Genomic DNA, 16,692 nt, shown 5'->3' with positions numbered 1-16,692 from the left:
GATCATTGGGGAGTGTAGGGGTGCCATTGGCTACTGCCTTCCCAGACCTAAACACACCCCTAAATTCAGTATTTAGGGGCTCCCCAGATCCCAGGAAATTAGATTCCTGCAACCTGAAGAAACAAGGAAGACTGCAGACCTACAAGCCTGCACAGAAGGAGGAAGACGACAACTGCTTTGGCCGCAGCCCTACCAGCCTGTCTCCAACTTCGAAAACCTGCTCCAGCGACGCATCCTACAGGAACCAGCAACCTCTGAAGCCTCAGAGGACTACCCTGGACTAAAGGACCAAGAAACTCCCGTGAACAGCGGCCCTGTTCAAAACCAGCTACTTCTTTGCAACAAAGAAGCAACTTTCAAAGACTGCACGTTTCCCGCCGGACGTGTGAGACTTCACACTCTACACCTGACGCCCCCCGGCTCGAGCTCAAACAAACACCTCAGGGAGGATTCCCCGGCCACTGCGAGCCCGTGAGTAAGCAGAAACGACCCCCACAGCGACGCCTGCAGAGAGACTCCAGAGGCTCCCCTGACCGCAACTGCCTGTAACAAGGGACCCGACGCCTGGAACCAACACTGCACCCGCAGCACCCAGGACCTGAAGGAACCGAACTTCAACACGGGAGTGACCCCCAGGCGACCCTCTGCCTAGCCCAGCTGGTGGCTGTCCTGAGAAGCCCCCCCGTGCCTACCTGCACCGCTAGAGTGACCCCCGGGTCCCTCCATTGTTTCCTACCTGAAACCCGACGCCTGCTTTGCACACTGCACCCGGCCGCCCCTGTGCCGCTGAGGGTTTGTTCTGTGTGCCTACTTGTGTCCCCCCCCAGTGCTCTACAAAACCCCCCTGGTCTGCACCCCGAGGACGCAGGTACTTACCTGCTGGCAGACTGGAACCGGAGCACCCTGTTATCTATAGACGCCTATGTGTTTGGGGCACCTCTTTGACCTCTGCACCTGACCGGCCTTGAGCTGCTGTTGTGGTAACTTTGGGGTTGCCTTGAACCCCCAACGGTGGGCTGGCTATGCCCCAGGACTGAGACTTGTAAGTGTTTACTTACCTCCTAATCTAACCTTTACTTACCTCCCCCAGGAATTGTTGTTTTTTGCACTGTGTCCACTTTGAAAATAGCTTATTGCCATTTTTACAAAGACTGTACATGATATTGTTTTCATTCAAAGTTCCTAAAGTATCTAAGTGAAGTACCTTACATTTAAAGTGTTTAATGTAAATCTTGAACCTGTGGTTCTTAAAATAAACTAAGAAAATATATTTTTCAATATAAAAAAAAACTATTGGAGTAAGTTTTTCAATGTGTGTTCCTCATTTATTGCCTACCCTCTGATAAGCCTACTGCTCGACCACACTACCACCAATTAGAGCATTAGAATTATCTACTTTTGCACTATCTTACCTCTAAGGGGAACCCTTGGACTCTGTGCACACTATTTCTTACTTTGAAATAGTATATACAGAGCCAACTTCCTACAGGTATGGAGAGGGAATGGTTAAGACACTGGATTGAGTTTTTATGAATTATTCCAATCCCTCCTCCTCTGCCCTGGGATCTATCTAGACGTGAAATTGAGTAATTAGGAGGCATAGCCATAATCACATCAGGGGTAGAACCCTCACACAACCAGGTTCCTGTTATAAACAGAACGTCTGGAGCATGTTAATTTAGTAATGAATAAATATGTAACTTATGTGCTGGTAGAGAGCGACAGTTTAGTAACATTAATTTGTTGACCTGTTCTTTCTCCTTTCTTGTGTTTGAGGGGGATATCGGCTGCAGAGTAGATTAACAAGGGTTATATCTACTCACCGGGGAATTAAAATAGGGTAGGCATTGACCAGAATTCTCTGTATCTTTATTAAGGGACATGAGGAAATGCCTTGAATAAACTATTCTTTCAGGGACTACAGTCATGGACCCTGCCGGACGCGGACGGGCGCAGACAGGCTTGCCTTTGGTGCACCAGCGGCGCGTCCGCTTCAAGGGTGTCATGTATAGGCCTGGGAGGAAACAACTAGACCGCTTACCTAAAGAAAATGGCGGCTCTAGTTGGAACCGCCTGGGGAGAAGGCACAACAGAGAAATAGAGAACACTCGAGTAAAAGAAACTACCCTAAGGGCTACCGGCTCCACTAAACACGGGTGCCGGAGCCCTCTATATATAGATGTGAAAACCACAATTATAATAGAAACAATCAGACTGGTTAAAAACAGGCTAAAAGTGAGGACGGAGAAGTGTCCGCTTCAAGGGTGTCATTTATAGGCCTGGGAAGCCTGGTAGGAAACAAGTAGACCACTTACCAAAGGAAAATTGCGGCTCTAGTTGGAACCACCAAGAACCACCAGGAAATAAAAAATGCCCGCCCTAGGAGAAGGCACCACAGAGAAAGAGGGCACTCGAGAACATTGGAGTAAAAGAAAAATAACTACCCTAAGGGCTACCGGCTCCATTAAACACAGGCGCCGGAGTCCTCCATATATAGATGTGCAAATTGCAATTATTTAAAAGAAACAATCACACTGGTTAAAACAGGCTAAAAGTGAGGACGGAGCAGCGTCTACCTGTTACCTGAGCACGAGCCAAAAAGCAACCCATGACACTAGGAGACTCTCAGTGCTTGACAGAGCAAAAGATGATGGAGAATGTATAACCAGAAGGAAAGTGTCTTAACTCAGCTGACATTTCACATAAGCAACACCAGTCACCACTATTGACATTCACATACTACAGCCTCAGGGCTGCTGTGTGGAAGCTGTAACCCTCTTTTCCAGCAGCACCCCATGTGCTGAGTACGCTCTAAACAGTGCTCACTAATCCCATGCTTAAACACCTTAGCACAATATTATACCCTATGGCTCTAGGAGTCGAGCCGCCAACCCATAACCCAGCATTAGATCAATGGAACAACACCCTTGAAAGCCTCTGACATTAAGGGACTTGGGATTCTGTTATGCATTAACTGCAGTCCTCATGCCAAACTACAACCTGCAGATTATACACTTCAAGCCTTTACAATAAATGTATTATACCCCTGTTATGCTGCTTCGATAATGTTTGCAAGTGAACTTTTGTAATTCTAGTTCTTCATCATAGGAATCTTCACAGAAGTCATAAACAACCTACCCTCCTCACATAATGCCATTGCTTTAACTTAATAACTTCTTGAAAACGATAGTCTGCCACTCAGAAAGAACTGAGGCTGCCAATACAGTGCTTGGTGAAGGAAGCCGCTGGGTTCCTAAAGGAGCACTGTCCTGTTTTGATCTGATACACATACACTTTAACAGTAGGCATTTTTTCTGTTCATTTTCTCGACTGAAATGCAAGGTTGCATATGTTTTTCAACACAGAAAGCTAACATTTTTAACTAGTTGTTGCCTTTTTTGTTATTCTTTAAATTAGCTATTTCATTGAGAAACTAGGCTAAAGACTTCATGCTCTCTTCTATAGAGGTGACACACTAATTACGTTAAAGGGTCTCCAATGAAGATTTTGTTACTATTATATGGAAAAGTGTTTCAGGCTTTCTGTTAGTTGGCGGGAATATTCAATATTTATGACAAGGTGAAAGGCTTCCTGTGATGCAGAACTGGAACTGCAGATGTATAACATTCCCTTATTTTTATAAAATGTATGGTTCTGCAGCTGCCGTTATTAGAAATCCATCCCATCTTATACATTTTGTTTATATTTTTCCAAGGGAGGATGTGCCAGTGTTATTGTGTCCCTCACAACACAATGTCCTCGCGACTTGACGCCATATTCAGGTATGTTTTCAAAGGATTTTATGAACATATGGCTTTACGATTAATTTTATCATAAAATTATTTTATTTGAAACCAGCACATCTTTATATTGAGGAATAATTTTCAGATTTAGAGGACCTTTACTACTTGTTGCAGTTTTACTACAGAGGTCCTCCAGTTATACTTTACACCTTGTGTTATGAAAAAGCCTGCCTACTGCGGTGCCTAGAATTCTTCTCAGGTGTATTGAATCATAATTTCTTGGAAGAATTAATAAATGTGTGTATCGTTGTTTGCATTGTTACTTGTTACAATCACAGTTCTCTTTTCTCTACAAAACAAAAAAACACCTCTAGGTTGTTGAGGGTTACTTCTTTGTTTTACATTGAGAGTATCCAAATCCTGTCCACCTAGAAGCTACAACTTGCCTATCTTGGCTCAGATTATAAGTGCCCTGGAGGTACTATTTATTTCCCCTGATAAAACCTGACACAGGGATCAGAATTTATTGGGTGCAATAAATGGTTATTATTTCTGTAACAGTAGCGAAGCACATGCAGATTTTGTTGTTTTCCCACAAAAATCTGCATATCTTTGTTTTTATCAGGCCATTTTTACTCATTAACATTTAGCTTGTCTAACCTACAGAAATTTAACAAAAGAAAATTCTGGGTGATGGAAAGTATGCACCTTTAGTATTGTGTTGAATTGTACATTATTGGCAAAATAACAAGTGTAGGAAACTGTCCCTTTTTGACATGGTCACCCCACCCCTTTTTGCCTGGTATATGATGCAAAAGTGACTGAAGTTGCACTGGGTTCCTGCTAAACAGGTCCCCAGTGCTAGATCGCTTTCCCTAAAACTGTGCAAATGTTCTCCAGTTGGCAATAACTGCCCCCGCCCCACCCTGTAAGTCCGTAATAAACAGTATACTTGGTACTTAGGGCCTGGGTATTAAAGAGCATCCACAAGCTCTGCAGCATGCATTATACCACCCTTAAGGACCCCTCACCTAGCACATAAAGACTGCCTTTGCTGCTGCATGTCTTGGTGCCTCTAAAAGTGAAAACCTGACATGGCAGACAGCCTGTGTGCCATGCCCCCGGACACTGCGTACAATATATGTATGTCACCCCTACAGCAGGCCTTCTAGCCCTAAGGGAGAGTGCACTGCATTGCATGTGAGGACATATCTGCATGAGCGACATGCCCCTGCTATGTCTTTGTTGATTCTCAGACATAGTGAGTGACCAGGGAAGCCATTTTAAGTACATGTGCTGGCCACTATGAGTTCCCCAGCTACATGATGGCTTCACTGAAACTAGGGATCTTTGGTATCAAACATCTCATATTAATAAACCAACTCTGATGCAAATGATGAATTTATTAATACGTGCACCCAGAGGACACCGTAGAGGTGTCCCCTGAAAAACTACCAGTGTGGGGACTGACTAGTTTTAGCCAGCCTGCCACAGGTCTGACTTCTTAGGGTGGGAGCCTATGCTCTTAGGTGGTCAGCCAGAAAGCCTGCTCTGGGAGAGGTGTTAACACACCTCACCCAACAGGATGACTTGAGAACCTCATTCCAAAGTAGCGAGCTTCAAAAAAGCTCACTGCCCTTGGTATGCAGATCTAGCTTGATTCATAGGAGAGATGCCTACCCCCCTGCCCCAGGGCCCATTTGACATATGGACAGGCGGGAAATTTAGTATTCAGGGAGGTGTCTCTACCCATCAGGTTAGTCCCACTCCTAAGGCTGCCTGATGTGGACACAACTTTTAGAAATCTGACATCTTGGCTTTGGCAGGTTTCGGAACTCTGAGACATGGTTATGCCCACGTCTCACTGGAAGTGGTCATAATAGAGGTAGTGATCCCAGTGGTAAGTAGCCCATTGGTTGCTACCCTGCACCCCCCAAAATGCAGTATTTAAGGAAGCCCCTGTGTAGGAAGTTGACTCTGTATATACTATCTCAAAGTGAGAGATAGTGTGCACAGTCCAAGGGTTCCCCTTAGAGGTTGATAGTGGCAAAATTAGATAATACTAATGCTCTATTTTGTGGTAGTGTGGTCGAGCAGTAGGCTTATCAGAGGGTATTGTTAAGCATTTGTTGTACACACACAGGCAATAAATGAGGAGCACACACTCAGACTTAACTCCAGGCCATTAGTTTTTATATAGAAAAATATATTTTTCTTAATTTATTTTAGAACCACAAAATTCAAGATTTGAGGCTCAGTGAGGCCGGATAGTGCCTTCCCCAGCGTAACATCAGTTCTTCTTTTCCTCTTATTTGACATTTATCTTGAACTTGCTCTCTGTGAGCAGTTATTTCAGTTTTGTGATCACAAAGAAATTAAAAATAAGCAGCAATGTTAAACATGTCTCCCCAAAGCCTTCTGGCGTTAAGGTTTGTAGACAAATGTCCATAAGCAGCCCTTACTCTGTCTGTGTCTGGAGCTTGGTGTCGGACAATGATTTGAAATCTTGTGAGTTGTGCCCCAGGATGACTACAAAAGTAATCCTGTAACAGGCCAGACTTTTCATGTTTCGGGGCCGCAACAAAAAGAAGGGCTAGAGGCCACCTTCTCCCATTCCTCCAGTAAAAGGTAAAAGCATACAAAGCACAAGAAACATTCTAAAAGTACATTTCCTAGGGGACCGCTGACTGCCACAGGATCTTTAACCTGGGAACTGGAGTTAGTAGTGGTGGAGCTGTCTGTTCCAACTCTGCCAACTGGCCAACAGCATGCCATCGAATCCCAGGTCCTCCCCATACATCATTACCAGCGTACCTGGATTTTTCAGGACTGGATGGGTTTGGTGTTTTTTTACTGATATTTTCAGTATTTTTGCTTGGGCGGGAGCTCCACTCTCTCGTGTCTTTGGACGCCCTGGCACAGTTTGGCATGCCCGTGTTAATGTCTCTTGCCCCAGCCCGTTCTGAACCACATTTGCGATGCCTGCAGCCAGTCAGGTCACTCTCTTAACTCCAGCACAGAGATACTTGGCCCCACCTCTGCCACCAGGGCTGGTTCCAACTCTTAGGCGAACAACACCTCTTTCTCTATCATCTGCTTGAATGGTGCCAAACTCAATGCCACTGACATCACTTCATGACCATCCTGTAAATGAATAAGTGCCACAGCACAAATCTAGAAGAGATGTCCAAAGACCCTTAGAGGAGGAGGTGTGTCTTCATGAGATAATGTCCTGTGGCTGGCCAGGCAGTTAATGAGTTGTTTGACCTCCCTCAACTTTTTTAGGATGGGAGAAGGCTCTGATCAGCTGACTGAATTTACTGGCATCTTCTAAGCCATGGTCCGGCTACCTCCCTAGAAGTGGAAATGGTGTTCTCTTCTGCGTCACGTCCTTCCACACATTGTTGAGGAGGACTGCAGAAGTGTTAGACTTATCACTTTCCTCCATGGGCATCACAACTAATGTCGCCACTGAGGTCGTCCTGCAGTCAAACCCCTTGCTCCCTATCAATGATGCCTTGGTAGTACCAGTTCTGGCCGTCTGGGGGAATCCTGCTTCAGTCTGGTGGTAAATAAGTTAGTAGCCAGGCACTATCGGCCTGCTCCTGGGGACCCACCATTTCTACCTACTCCCCCATCCCAGAGGTTATTCAGGATTCTTGCACTTTGGGACAGGTATGGAGCACTTTTCCTACAACAGCATCAGATAGGGAATCCAAACTTCTGGAGACTTGGGCGAAGAATGTTTTCTCAGCAGGATTAATATCTTTGAATGCCACTTGCCTCTTTGAGATAGACTCATTCCCTATGGGGCATGGCCTAACTGATCATGACCCAAGTCCCTGGCGACATTGAGGTACATTTTCAAAGGTCATCAGAGATGGCCAAAATGTTTTGCATTACATCACTAATTCTGGGCTTGACACTGTGGACTCAGTGGCCCACACCCTGGGCTTCTCCGAAGCAATCCATTGTTATGCTTGCCTTTGCATGGCTAGGTTTTTCCACAGATGCCACTATCATATGCTTATCATTTGACAGCACCTCATATTTGGCAATAAAGTGGACTTTAAGGCTACAGACAGATCCTTTGGTCTCCAACACTCTCAACCTCCGTGGGATTACAGACAATGTTGTTACTTTCAAGGCCTATCTAGAGGGTTCAGCTTTTGCCAACACCAGTCTGAACAGGCACAGCAGCCCCAAAACCTGGTATTTGATAGAGACTTCTAGTTGCAGATTCCTTACCTTTCAATTTTCCCAGGCGTCAGACTGGATCCGGAGATTTTTCTTCGAGCAGTACCTCTGCGCGCCGTCAGGTGGCATCGGTCGACTCCGCGGGTGTCGTTTGTGTCGTGATAACATAGCAGTCGTATGTAGGCGCCACCTCGGTGCAATGATGTCAGTTCTTTTCTTTCCGCGCCAGCCTATGCGCAGATCCGGAGAGAGCTACCTCAGCCATTTTTTTACTACGTTGATGAGTTCGTGGATGCGTTTAAGGATGTTCCGCAAGACCGGATTCAAGTCCTGCGACTCCTGTCACCGAGCCATGTCGGTGACTGATCTGCACCTCGTGTGTCTTTGGTGCCTGAAGTGAAATCACGCCCCGAAGTCGTGCTCCGAGTGTCGGGCCATGAACCCGAAAGCTTTGAGGGAGCGGTTCCTAAAGCTCATGGCGGCCTGACACTTTACTGCGCGGCACTCACTGTCCCGTTCAAGAGGAAGGTCTTGAGACCAGCCACAGAGTCTCCACCACTGCTCGTCCTCCAAGTCATCGGGCATTTGGGTCACAAAAAGAAGTTGAAGAAGGACAAGCATTCTTCGACTTCACCCCGTCGATTGGATGATACAACACAGGAAGACCGCCAACGCTCTAGGCCTCCGTCAACAGAGCCTTCATCTGGGTCAACTCTGTGCTTACCCGATTTCCCGGGAGCCGGAGCCCCCCCTGCCCAACTAAAGGAATTTTAGGAGGCCATGTGCCTCATTTTTAGGCAGTCTGACCCACCTTCGGGCACAGGTGAGTCGGTTGGGGTTTCCTCGGTTTCAAAGCCTTTGGCTTCGGCCACGGCTCTGGAGGGCCCCTCTAGATCCAATTGTGGATCTGTCCCGACGCAGGTTGGGCCCACAATCGGCATCCATCCCGCCCTCATACCTGACGACTCGGAGCCAGAACTACATCGATCAACACTGATTACATTCTCTATGGGCTCTCCTGGGCCCAGGGTTGATCCAGACCTTTATTCTTGTGGGTATGGATACAGAGAGAGTATGGAGGGGATGCTGTACCCTTTAGAATACCAGCTTGACACCCAAATAGACTGGGTGCAGGATTTGGGTGATGCCAGTGGTCTAGACACCTCCCCTCACAGTGGTATGCTCTCTCCTCCTAGCGTGGCTACGGAGGAGGGTGCTTCTTATTCCATGGTAGTGAGAAGGGCGGCAGAGGTCCTGGACCTCGAGCTACCTTCTGTGGAAGTTAGGTTGAACATCCTAACCGAGGTGCTTCAGCTGGGGTCTTCCTCTTCCGAGCCCCTTCTACCCTTTAATGAAGCGACAGATGTTCTTTTGGGTACTTGGTCCTGTGAATAGCACTGGGGCTCTGTGAATAGGACGATTGCCCACCGCCATCGGCCTGCTCCGTCAGACCCGAAATTCCTCACCCCACACCCCATGCCTGAGATCCTTGCCATCCAGGCTTCTTCCTCTGACGCATTCCCTGCCACACCCCCGGAGATGGAATCTAAAAGACTGGATGATTTAGAGAAAAAGTTGTTTTCTTCCAGCAGTTTAGCGCTGCGGTCCTTGAACACCGAATGCCTTTTGGGCCGCTATTCCCATACTCTCTGGGATATGGTTGCTGAAGTGCTGCTTGCAGTTCTAGAGGAAGCCCAGACTGTCCTTTCCCAAGCCGTGACAGATTGGAGGGATGCAGCTAAGTTCATGATTCATTGTGGACTGCATACGACCGACTCTGGGCAGATAGGTTGCATCGACGGTGGCATTGAGATGCCACGCCTGGCTGAGAACATCTGGCTTTTCAGGGGATGTCCAGCAATCTTTGATGGACATGGCCTTTGATGGCACACGTCTCTTCGGAGACCAGGCTGACTCGACGCTGAAACGTTTTAAGGATTCCCGAGCCACGACCTGGTGCGTTGGCCTCGCGGCCGCACCTAGACCCCAACAGTCCGCGTTTCGCCCCTTTTGTGGCTACGGAAGGGGCACCCCTCTGTTTCCCCCCCCGACCCGCACATGCTGAACAGCACCTGCACGGACGCGGGATCCCATGCCCCCAGGGATCAAGGAGCCAGCAGGTCGCCCAGTCCACCCCGCCCCCTCTTCAGCCTACAAGCCTTCCCAGTCCGTGGGTACATCAGGAAACAGTGGGGGGCAGGATACGCCATCAACTGACCCAATGGCAGTCCATTACCTCGGACAGGTGGGTCCTTCAAATTGTCCGAAGGGGCTAAGCCCTCCCCTTCGAGACATCCCCAGCCATGCCACCTTCATACAGTCGGATATCGGAGGATCATATGGCGCTTCTCTGCAAGGAAGTCGAAGCCATTTTGGCCAAAGGAGCTATAGAGAGGGTTCTGTTGCCAGAAGTAGGTCGTGGTTGCTATTCCCGCTACTTTCTGGTTCCGAAAAAGAACAAAGGTCTTCAGCCTATATTAGATCGTTGGCCCCTTAATCTCTTCCTAAAAAAGGAGAAGTTCAAAATTTTGACATTGGCTCAGGTCTTATCTGCCCTGGATCCCGGAGACTGGATGGTAGCATTGGACTTGCAAGACGCATACTTCCACGTTCCCATCTTGCCAGCCCACAGACGTTACCCACGATTCGTGGTAGGTCACAAGCACTTTCAGTTTACTGTGCTCCCCTTTGGCCTTGCCAGACCCCCTCTGGTGTTCACAAAAGTGATGGTAGTGGTGGCAGCTCATCTGTGCAGGTTAGGGGTCCCAGTCTTCCCCTACCTCGACGATTGGCTGTTGAAGGCAAACTCGCCCCAGATAATTGTCTCCCACCTCCAGACTACGGTGAACCATTTACATTCGCTGGGATTCACTATCAATGTGCTGAAGTCACACCTGACTCCTTTTCAGATGCTCCCTTTCATCGGAGCTGTTGTGGATACAATGCAGTTTCAGGCATATGCGTCCCGAAAAGCGAGTCCATGATATTTGGGCTATGGTACCGATGTTTCAGCCGCTGTCCTGGATTTCGGGCAGAATTACTCCAAGGCTGCTGGGCCTCATGGCCTCCTGCATCCTGCTGGTTCAAAATGCCAGATGGCATATGCGGGCTCTGCAGTGGGACCTGAAGTTTCAGTGGGCGCAGCACATGGGGAATCTCTTCGACAAGTTCCAGATCTCGGAAGGGACTGCAAAAGACCTGCAGTGGTGGTTAATGAATCAGTATTGGGTCAAGGGCAGAGTCCTCTCCTTTCCCCAACCAGATTTTACGGTTGTGACAGATGCGTCACTCCTGGGATGGCCACATGGGAGAGGCAGAGATCAGAGGCTTCTGGCCTCTGGCGGAAACCGGGCTCCATATCAATCATCTGGAACTCCAAGCGATTCGACTAGCATTGAACACATTTCTTCCCTCCCTCAAGGGGAAAGCAGTGCAGGTGTTCACAGACAACACCACCGCCATGTGGTATTGCAGCAAACAAGGTAGAGTGGGATTGTGGACCCTTTGTCAAGGCCCTTCGCCTTTGGACTAGGCTGGAACATCAGGGCATTTCCCTGGTGGTTCAACACTTAGCAGGCTCCTTGAATGCCAGAGCAGACGAACTCAGTCGATGATGCATAGTCGACCACAAATGGCGTCTCCATCCGGAGGTGGAGCAAGGTCTCTTCCTGCTGTGGGGATGAGCTTAGTTAAACTTGTTCGCCTCTCTAGAGAACGTGCAATGTCAGCTGTTTTGCGCATTGGAGTTTCCAAGGCGACGCTTTTCATCACAAGTGGAATTCAGGTCTTCTGTATGCCTTTCCACCTTTACCACTTCTGCCCAGAGTTCTGAAGAAGATCAGGCAAGACTGGGCCCAAGTAATACTGGTGGCTTCAGACTGGGCACGAAGAGTCTGGTATCCCAAGCTTTTGAACATGGCCATAGCTCCTTCAGGAGGATCTTCTGTCGCAGCAGCAGGGGAAGGTCCTTCACCCGAACCTGTCAACTATGCGGCTTCATGTGTGGAGATTAAGCGGTGACAGTTGACGTCTTTTGACTTGCCACCCGAAGTCTGTGATGTTATCTTGGCAGCCAGGCGTCCCTCAACCAAAACTGTATACGCCTGTCGTTGGAAGAAATTTGTGGGTTGGTGCATCAACAGTTCTGTCGATCCTCTATCTGCTCCCCTTTCTCAATTTCTTCTCTTTATTCTTTCCCTTGCCCGGCAGGGTTCCACATTGGGCACTCTTAAGGGATATCTCTCTGCTATCTCTGCTTTCTTGAGGTTACCTGATCAATCTTCCTTATTTAAATCCCCCATAGTTGGGGGGGGTTTCTTAAAGACCTTACTCATCTCTTTCCTCCTATCCCATTCATCATGCCCCAATGAGAATTGATAACATGAGGTCTTTGAAATACCTAAAATGAAGCTGTGCCTTCTTTCAATGTAATTCTTTCAACTGTGCCACTGAATAAGTCATTACCCCTGAAATCACACCAGGTGACCTATCATGTCCTGTTCTTTCCACATTATCTTAGTGACTTGGAAGCTTATGGTTCCAAATGTTATTACTTTAACTAGTCATAACTACAATACAAGGATTTCATTTTCACAACAGATTATTAACTGAATACCTTCTGTTTGGAATCTGAAATCGGATATTGTCAGAACATTCAGTATTTTTAGAAGTGGTACTTTCATACTGTAATAAAAAAAAAATTCAAATGTAGTTTATGGAAAATGTGACAAACTCGAAGTAGGCAGAGCTGGCAATTCACAACTCTTTCCAGAAGGGGCCATGGCCTCCCACAGCATGCATCGGTTTAGGCATAGAAGGGCCCTGGCATTTCTCTGCACTAGCAGTTCACTTTCCTTGAAAACAAAATAGTAGAAACAAAAAACCTTTAGAGATTGAGAAAGAACACTTAATTCCAGCAAATTCTTAAACAAAAATATGTGGGGCTGAAAATGGCAGACTTTCTTAATTAGGGAGGGCCTCTGTGTACACACAAGTAATGCATACATACCTACTAAATTACTCACAGCCCAGGGTACTTCTATAAATCTGATAGAGACCTCTAGTTGTAGATTCCTTACCTTAGAATTTCCCCCAGGCATCCGCATGGATCCGGAGATTTTTTTCTGAGCAGTACCCCTGGGCACCGTTAGGTGGCGTCGGTAGGCTCCACATCCACCGTCATGAGTGCCTGATATGTCATCGTGGGACCTTTATAGGTGCCACCCTGGCGTGCTGATGCCAGTTCTTTTCTTTCTGCGCCACCTAAGAGGAATCCAAAAAGGAGCTACCTTGTCACCTTTTTACTGATCTTTTTCAAAAAACATTTTGAATATTTTTGAGTGTTTCACTCCTGGTGCTTCAAGATATCGTCATGGAAGACTGGGTTCAAGCCTTGCGACTCCTGTCCTCAGATGTCTGTGATGGATCCGCACCTCATGTGCTTGTGGTATTTGGAGCGTGACCATGACCCGAAGTTGTGCTTCGAGTGCCGGGCCATGAATGCGAAAGCTTTAGGAGAGCGGTCCCTAAAGCTCATGGTGGCCAAGCGCTCCACGTCACTCCCGATCATGGTCGAGAAGAAGGTCCTGAGAACAGTTGCGAAGCCCCCATTCTTCATTGTCCCACTCCAAGTCCTCTGGATGATCGGGTGAGTTGAGGCATAAGAAGAAGAGTAAATGTTCTTCGACTTCACCCTGCCCGTCGGCCAACGCAATACGGGAAAAGGATAGTTGTAGCTCTAGGTTCTGAGTTCTATGAGGCTCTGTGCCTCATATTTGAGTAGTCCAATTCTGCTGGAGTGCCTTCAGGCCCCATGGAGCTACCAGGGGCCCCCTCTGGTTCCACGCCGGCAGATTTGTCCCAACTCCGGAGGGTACCCATGAATGCATTCCTGGATCTGAACCAGCGTCAGTCGTACCACCTCGACCTCCCCTAATGGCGTTTTCAACGTCAATGGTTCTGACGCCGCCCGTGCCCACGGTCAGCGTCAACCCATCCTCATTGCCTGCTGCAAAACAGAGCAAGACCAATGTTACGCAACACCGATTCATACTTTGACAGGGACCTTGCTCTGTAGATCAGATTCTGACCTGTATTTTCTTGGGTTGGCTTACGGTGAGGATTGGGAGGGGTCGCTGGACCCCTGAGAATACCAGCTTGAAGATCCTATGGACTGACGTATGGACCTGGGTGAAGCCAGTGGTCTGGACACCGCCTGACTTTGGCATGCTTTCTCCCCCCCCTACCGTGGCTATGAAGGAGGGAGCGTCCTACTCCTTGGTGGTGCGAAGAGTGTCCTAGTTCCTGGGCCTCAAGCTGCCTTTGGTGGCAGTCAGGACTAATATTCTGACTGCGGTGGTCCACCCGGGGCTTCCTCTTTTGAATGCCTTTTGCCCCCTAACAAAGTCCTAACTGATGTCCTGCTGGGGACTTTGTCCAACCCCAGCACTGGGGATCCTGTACACAGGACAATTGCTTGCTGCCATAGACCAGTTCCCATGACCCAGTGTTCCTTATGCAACACCTTACCCCCGAGAGCTTGGCTATCCAAGCCTATATGTCCTCAGGAGCATTCCCTTCTGCACCCCCTGATAGGGAATCCAAGAGGCTGGATCAGCTTGGGAAGATGTTTTCTTCCTCCAGCTTCACATTGCGGTCAGTGAACACTGCATGCCTTTTGCGCAGTTACACACATACCTTATGGGATGCAGTTTGGTAGGTGCTTCCACAGGTCCTGGAGGAGGCCCAGGTCATTCTCTTCCAAGCTGTTGCTGATGGAAGAAGCGCAGTCAAGTTCACAATATGATGTTGGCTGGATACAACTGACTCACTAGGCAGATCGGTTGCATTGTAGGTGGCCTTAAGGTGCCACTCTTGGTTGAGGACCTCTGGCTTTTCGGAGAATGTCCAATCCACTCTTATGGATATGCAATTTGATGGTACCTGTCTCTTTGGAGACAAAGCAGACTCAGTGCTTGAGTGCTTTAAGGAATCCCGGGCTATGGCCAGGTCCTTTGGCCTCAAAGCTGCCACTCTCCCCCCTCAGTCTGCTTTTCCCAGCTATGAGAAGGGCGTCCCACCACGTCTGTTTCCCTCTAGCCACAGTGCTGTGCATGCTGCCCAGCCTGTGCGTGGCTGGGGACGTGGGACGTGGGACCCTGCTGTAGCCTCCAAACCTTCCTAGTCTGATGCTTTCCCATCAGGGACCAGTCAGAGGCAGGATTCACCATCACCTGCCCTGCTGGCAAAGCATCACATCAGACAGGTAGCTTTTGCCAATTGTCTGAAGGGGCTACTCACTCCCCTTCAAGACTAACCTCCCATCCAAGCCACCATCCTATGATCGGATGACAGAGGATCATTTGGCATTTCTCCACAAAGAGGTTATGACTCTCTTCGCCAAGTGAGCCAAAGAGAGGGTCCCTGTACCAGAAGTAGGGCGTGGTTTTTATTCCCACTATTTTCTGCTGGCCAGAAAGGATAAGGGCCTCCGCCCCATCCTAGATCTCCAGGTCCTCAATCTCTTCCTCAGGAAGGAGAAGTTCAAAATCCTCACTCTGACTCAGGTCTATTTGCCCTGGACCCAGGAGACTGGATGGTAGCGTTGGACTTGCAGGATGCCTATTTCCATATTCCCATCCTGCATGCCTACAGACGTTACTTGCGGTTCACAGTAGGCCACAAGCATTTTCAGTTTACTGTGCTCTCCTTTAACCTTACTAAGGCCCATCGGGTGTTCACCAAAGTGATGGTGGTGGTTGTAGCTCATCTGCACAGATTAGGGGTTACAGTCATCCCCTACCTCGATGACTGACTGACTGAAGGCGAGCGCACCCCAGGCTGTAGTCACCCACCTCCAGACTACGTCAGACCTCCTGCATTCACTGGGGTTTACTATAAAGGTGCAGACATTACACCTGGCTTACTCTCAGATGCTCCCCTTCATCTGAGCTGTTCTAGACACAGTGCAGTTTCTAGCCTATCCTCCCAAGCGGTGATTCCATGATATTCAGGCTATGATACAGATGTTTCAGCCTCTATCCTGGATTTTGGTGAGAATCACTCTGAGGTTGCTGGGCCTCATGGCCTCCTGCATCCTGCTGGTGACACATTCCAGGTGGCAAATATGGGCACTGCAGTGGGACCTGAAGTTCCAGTTGGCACCGCATCCGGGAAATCTCTCCGACATTATCCAGAGATCTGCAGTGGTAGCTACTGGGCTGTGATTGGTTCAGAGGAAGCTCCTGTTCCCAACCAAATCTGACAGTAGTGACAGATGCGTCACTCCTGCGATGGAGAAGGCCACATGAGAGAGGTGGAGATCAGAGACGTCTGGTCTCCAGTGGAGTCCTGGCTCCACATCAATCTTTTGGATCTCGTGGAGATCAGCCTGGCATTGAAAGAATTCCTTCCCCTCTCAAAGGGAAAGTAGTGCAACACATGTGCCATGTGGTACTGCAGCAAGCAGGGCGGGGTGGGGTCATGGACCCTTTGTCAGGAGGCTCTGTGCCTCTGAGCATGGCTGAACATCGGGGTGTTTCCCTGGTGGTTCAACACCTGGCAAGCTCTCTGAATGGCAGAGTGGACAAACTCAACCGTCAATGCCTGGTCGATCATAAATGGCATCTCCATCCACAGGTGGCGCAAGGTCTCTTTCAGCAGTGGGTAGAGCCTTGGTTAGATCTGTTTGCTTCCACAGAGAATGCTCAATGCCAGCTGTTTTGCACATTGGAGTTTCTAAGGCAGTACTTGC

The 16,692-nt window shown here is 48.4% G+C and overlaps 1 protein-coding gene across 2 annotated transcripts in view; it reads left to right on the top strand.

The window, feature by feature from the left end:
* ECPAS (Ecm29 proteasome adaptor and scaffold) overlaps positions 1-16,692 on the top strand; it is a 790,558-nt gene that overhangs the window by 606,833 nt on the left and 167,033 nt on the right. For both annotated transcript variants that reach the window (XM_069240017.1, XM_069240008.1), the window contains exon 38: positions 3,716-3,782. In XM_069240017.1, the coding sequence (XP_069096118.1) occupies positions 3,716-3,782 (67 nt within the window). The remainder of the gene's footprint in view (positions 1-3,715; positions 3,783-16,692) is intronic.

This window comes from Pleurodeles waltl, chromosome 1_2 (genome assembly GCF_031143425.1).
Source record: "Pleurodeles waltl isolate 20211129_DDA chromosome 1_2, aPleWal1.hap1.20221129, whole genome shotgun sequence".
Taxonomy (NCBI): domain Eukaryota; kingdom Metazoa; phylum Chordata; class Amphibia; order Caudata; family Salamandridae; genus Pleurodeles; species Pleurodeles waltl.
This window is presented reverse-complemented; position numbering and strand designations above follow the sequence as displayed.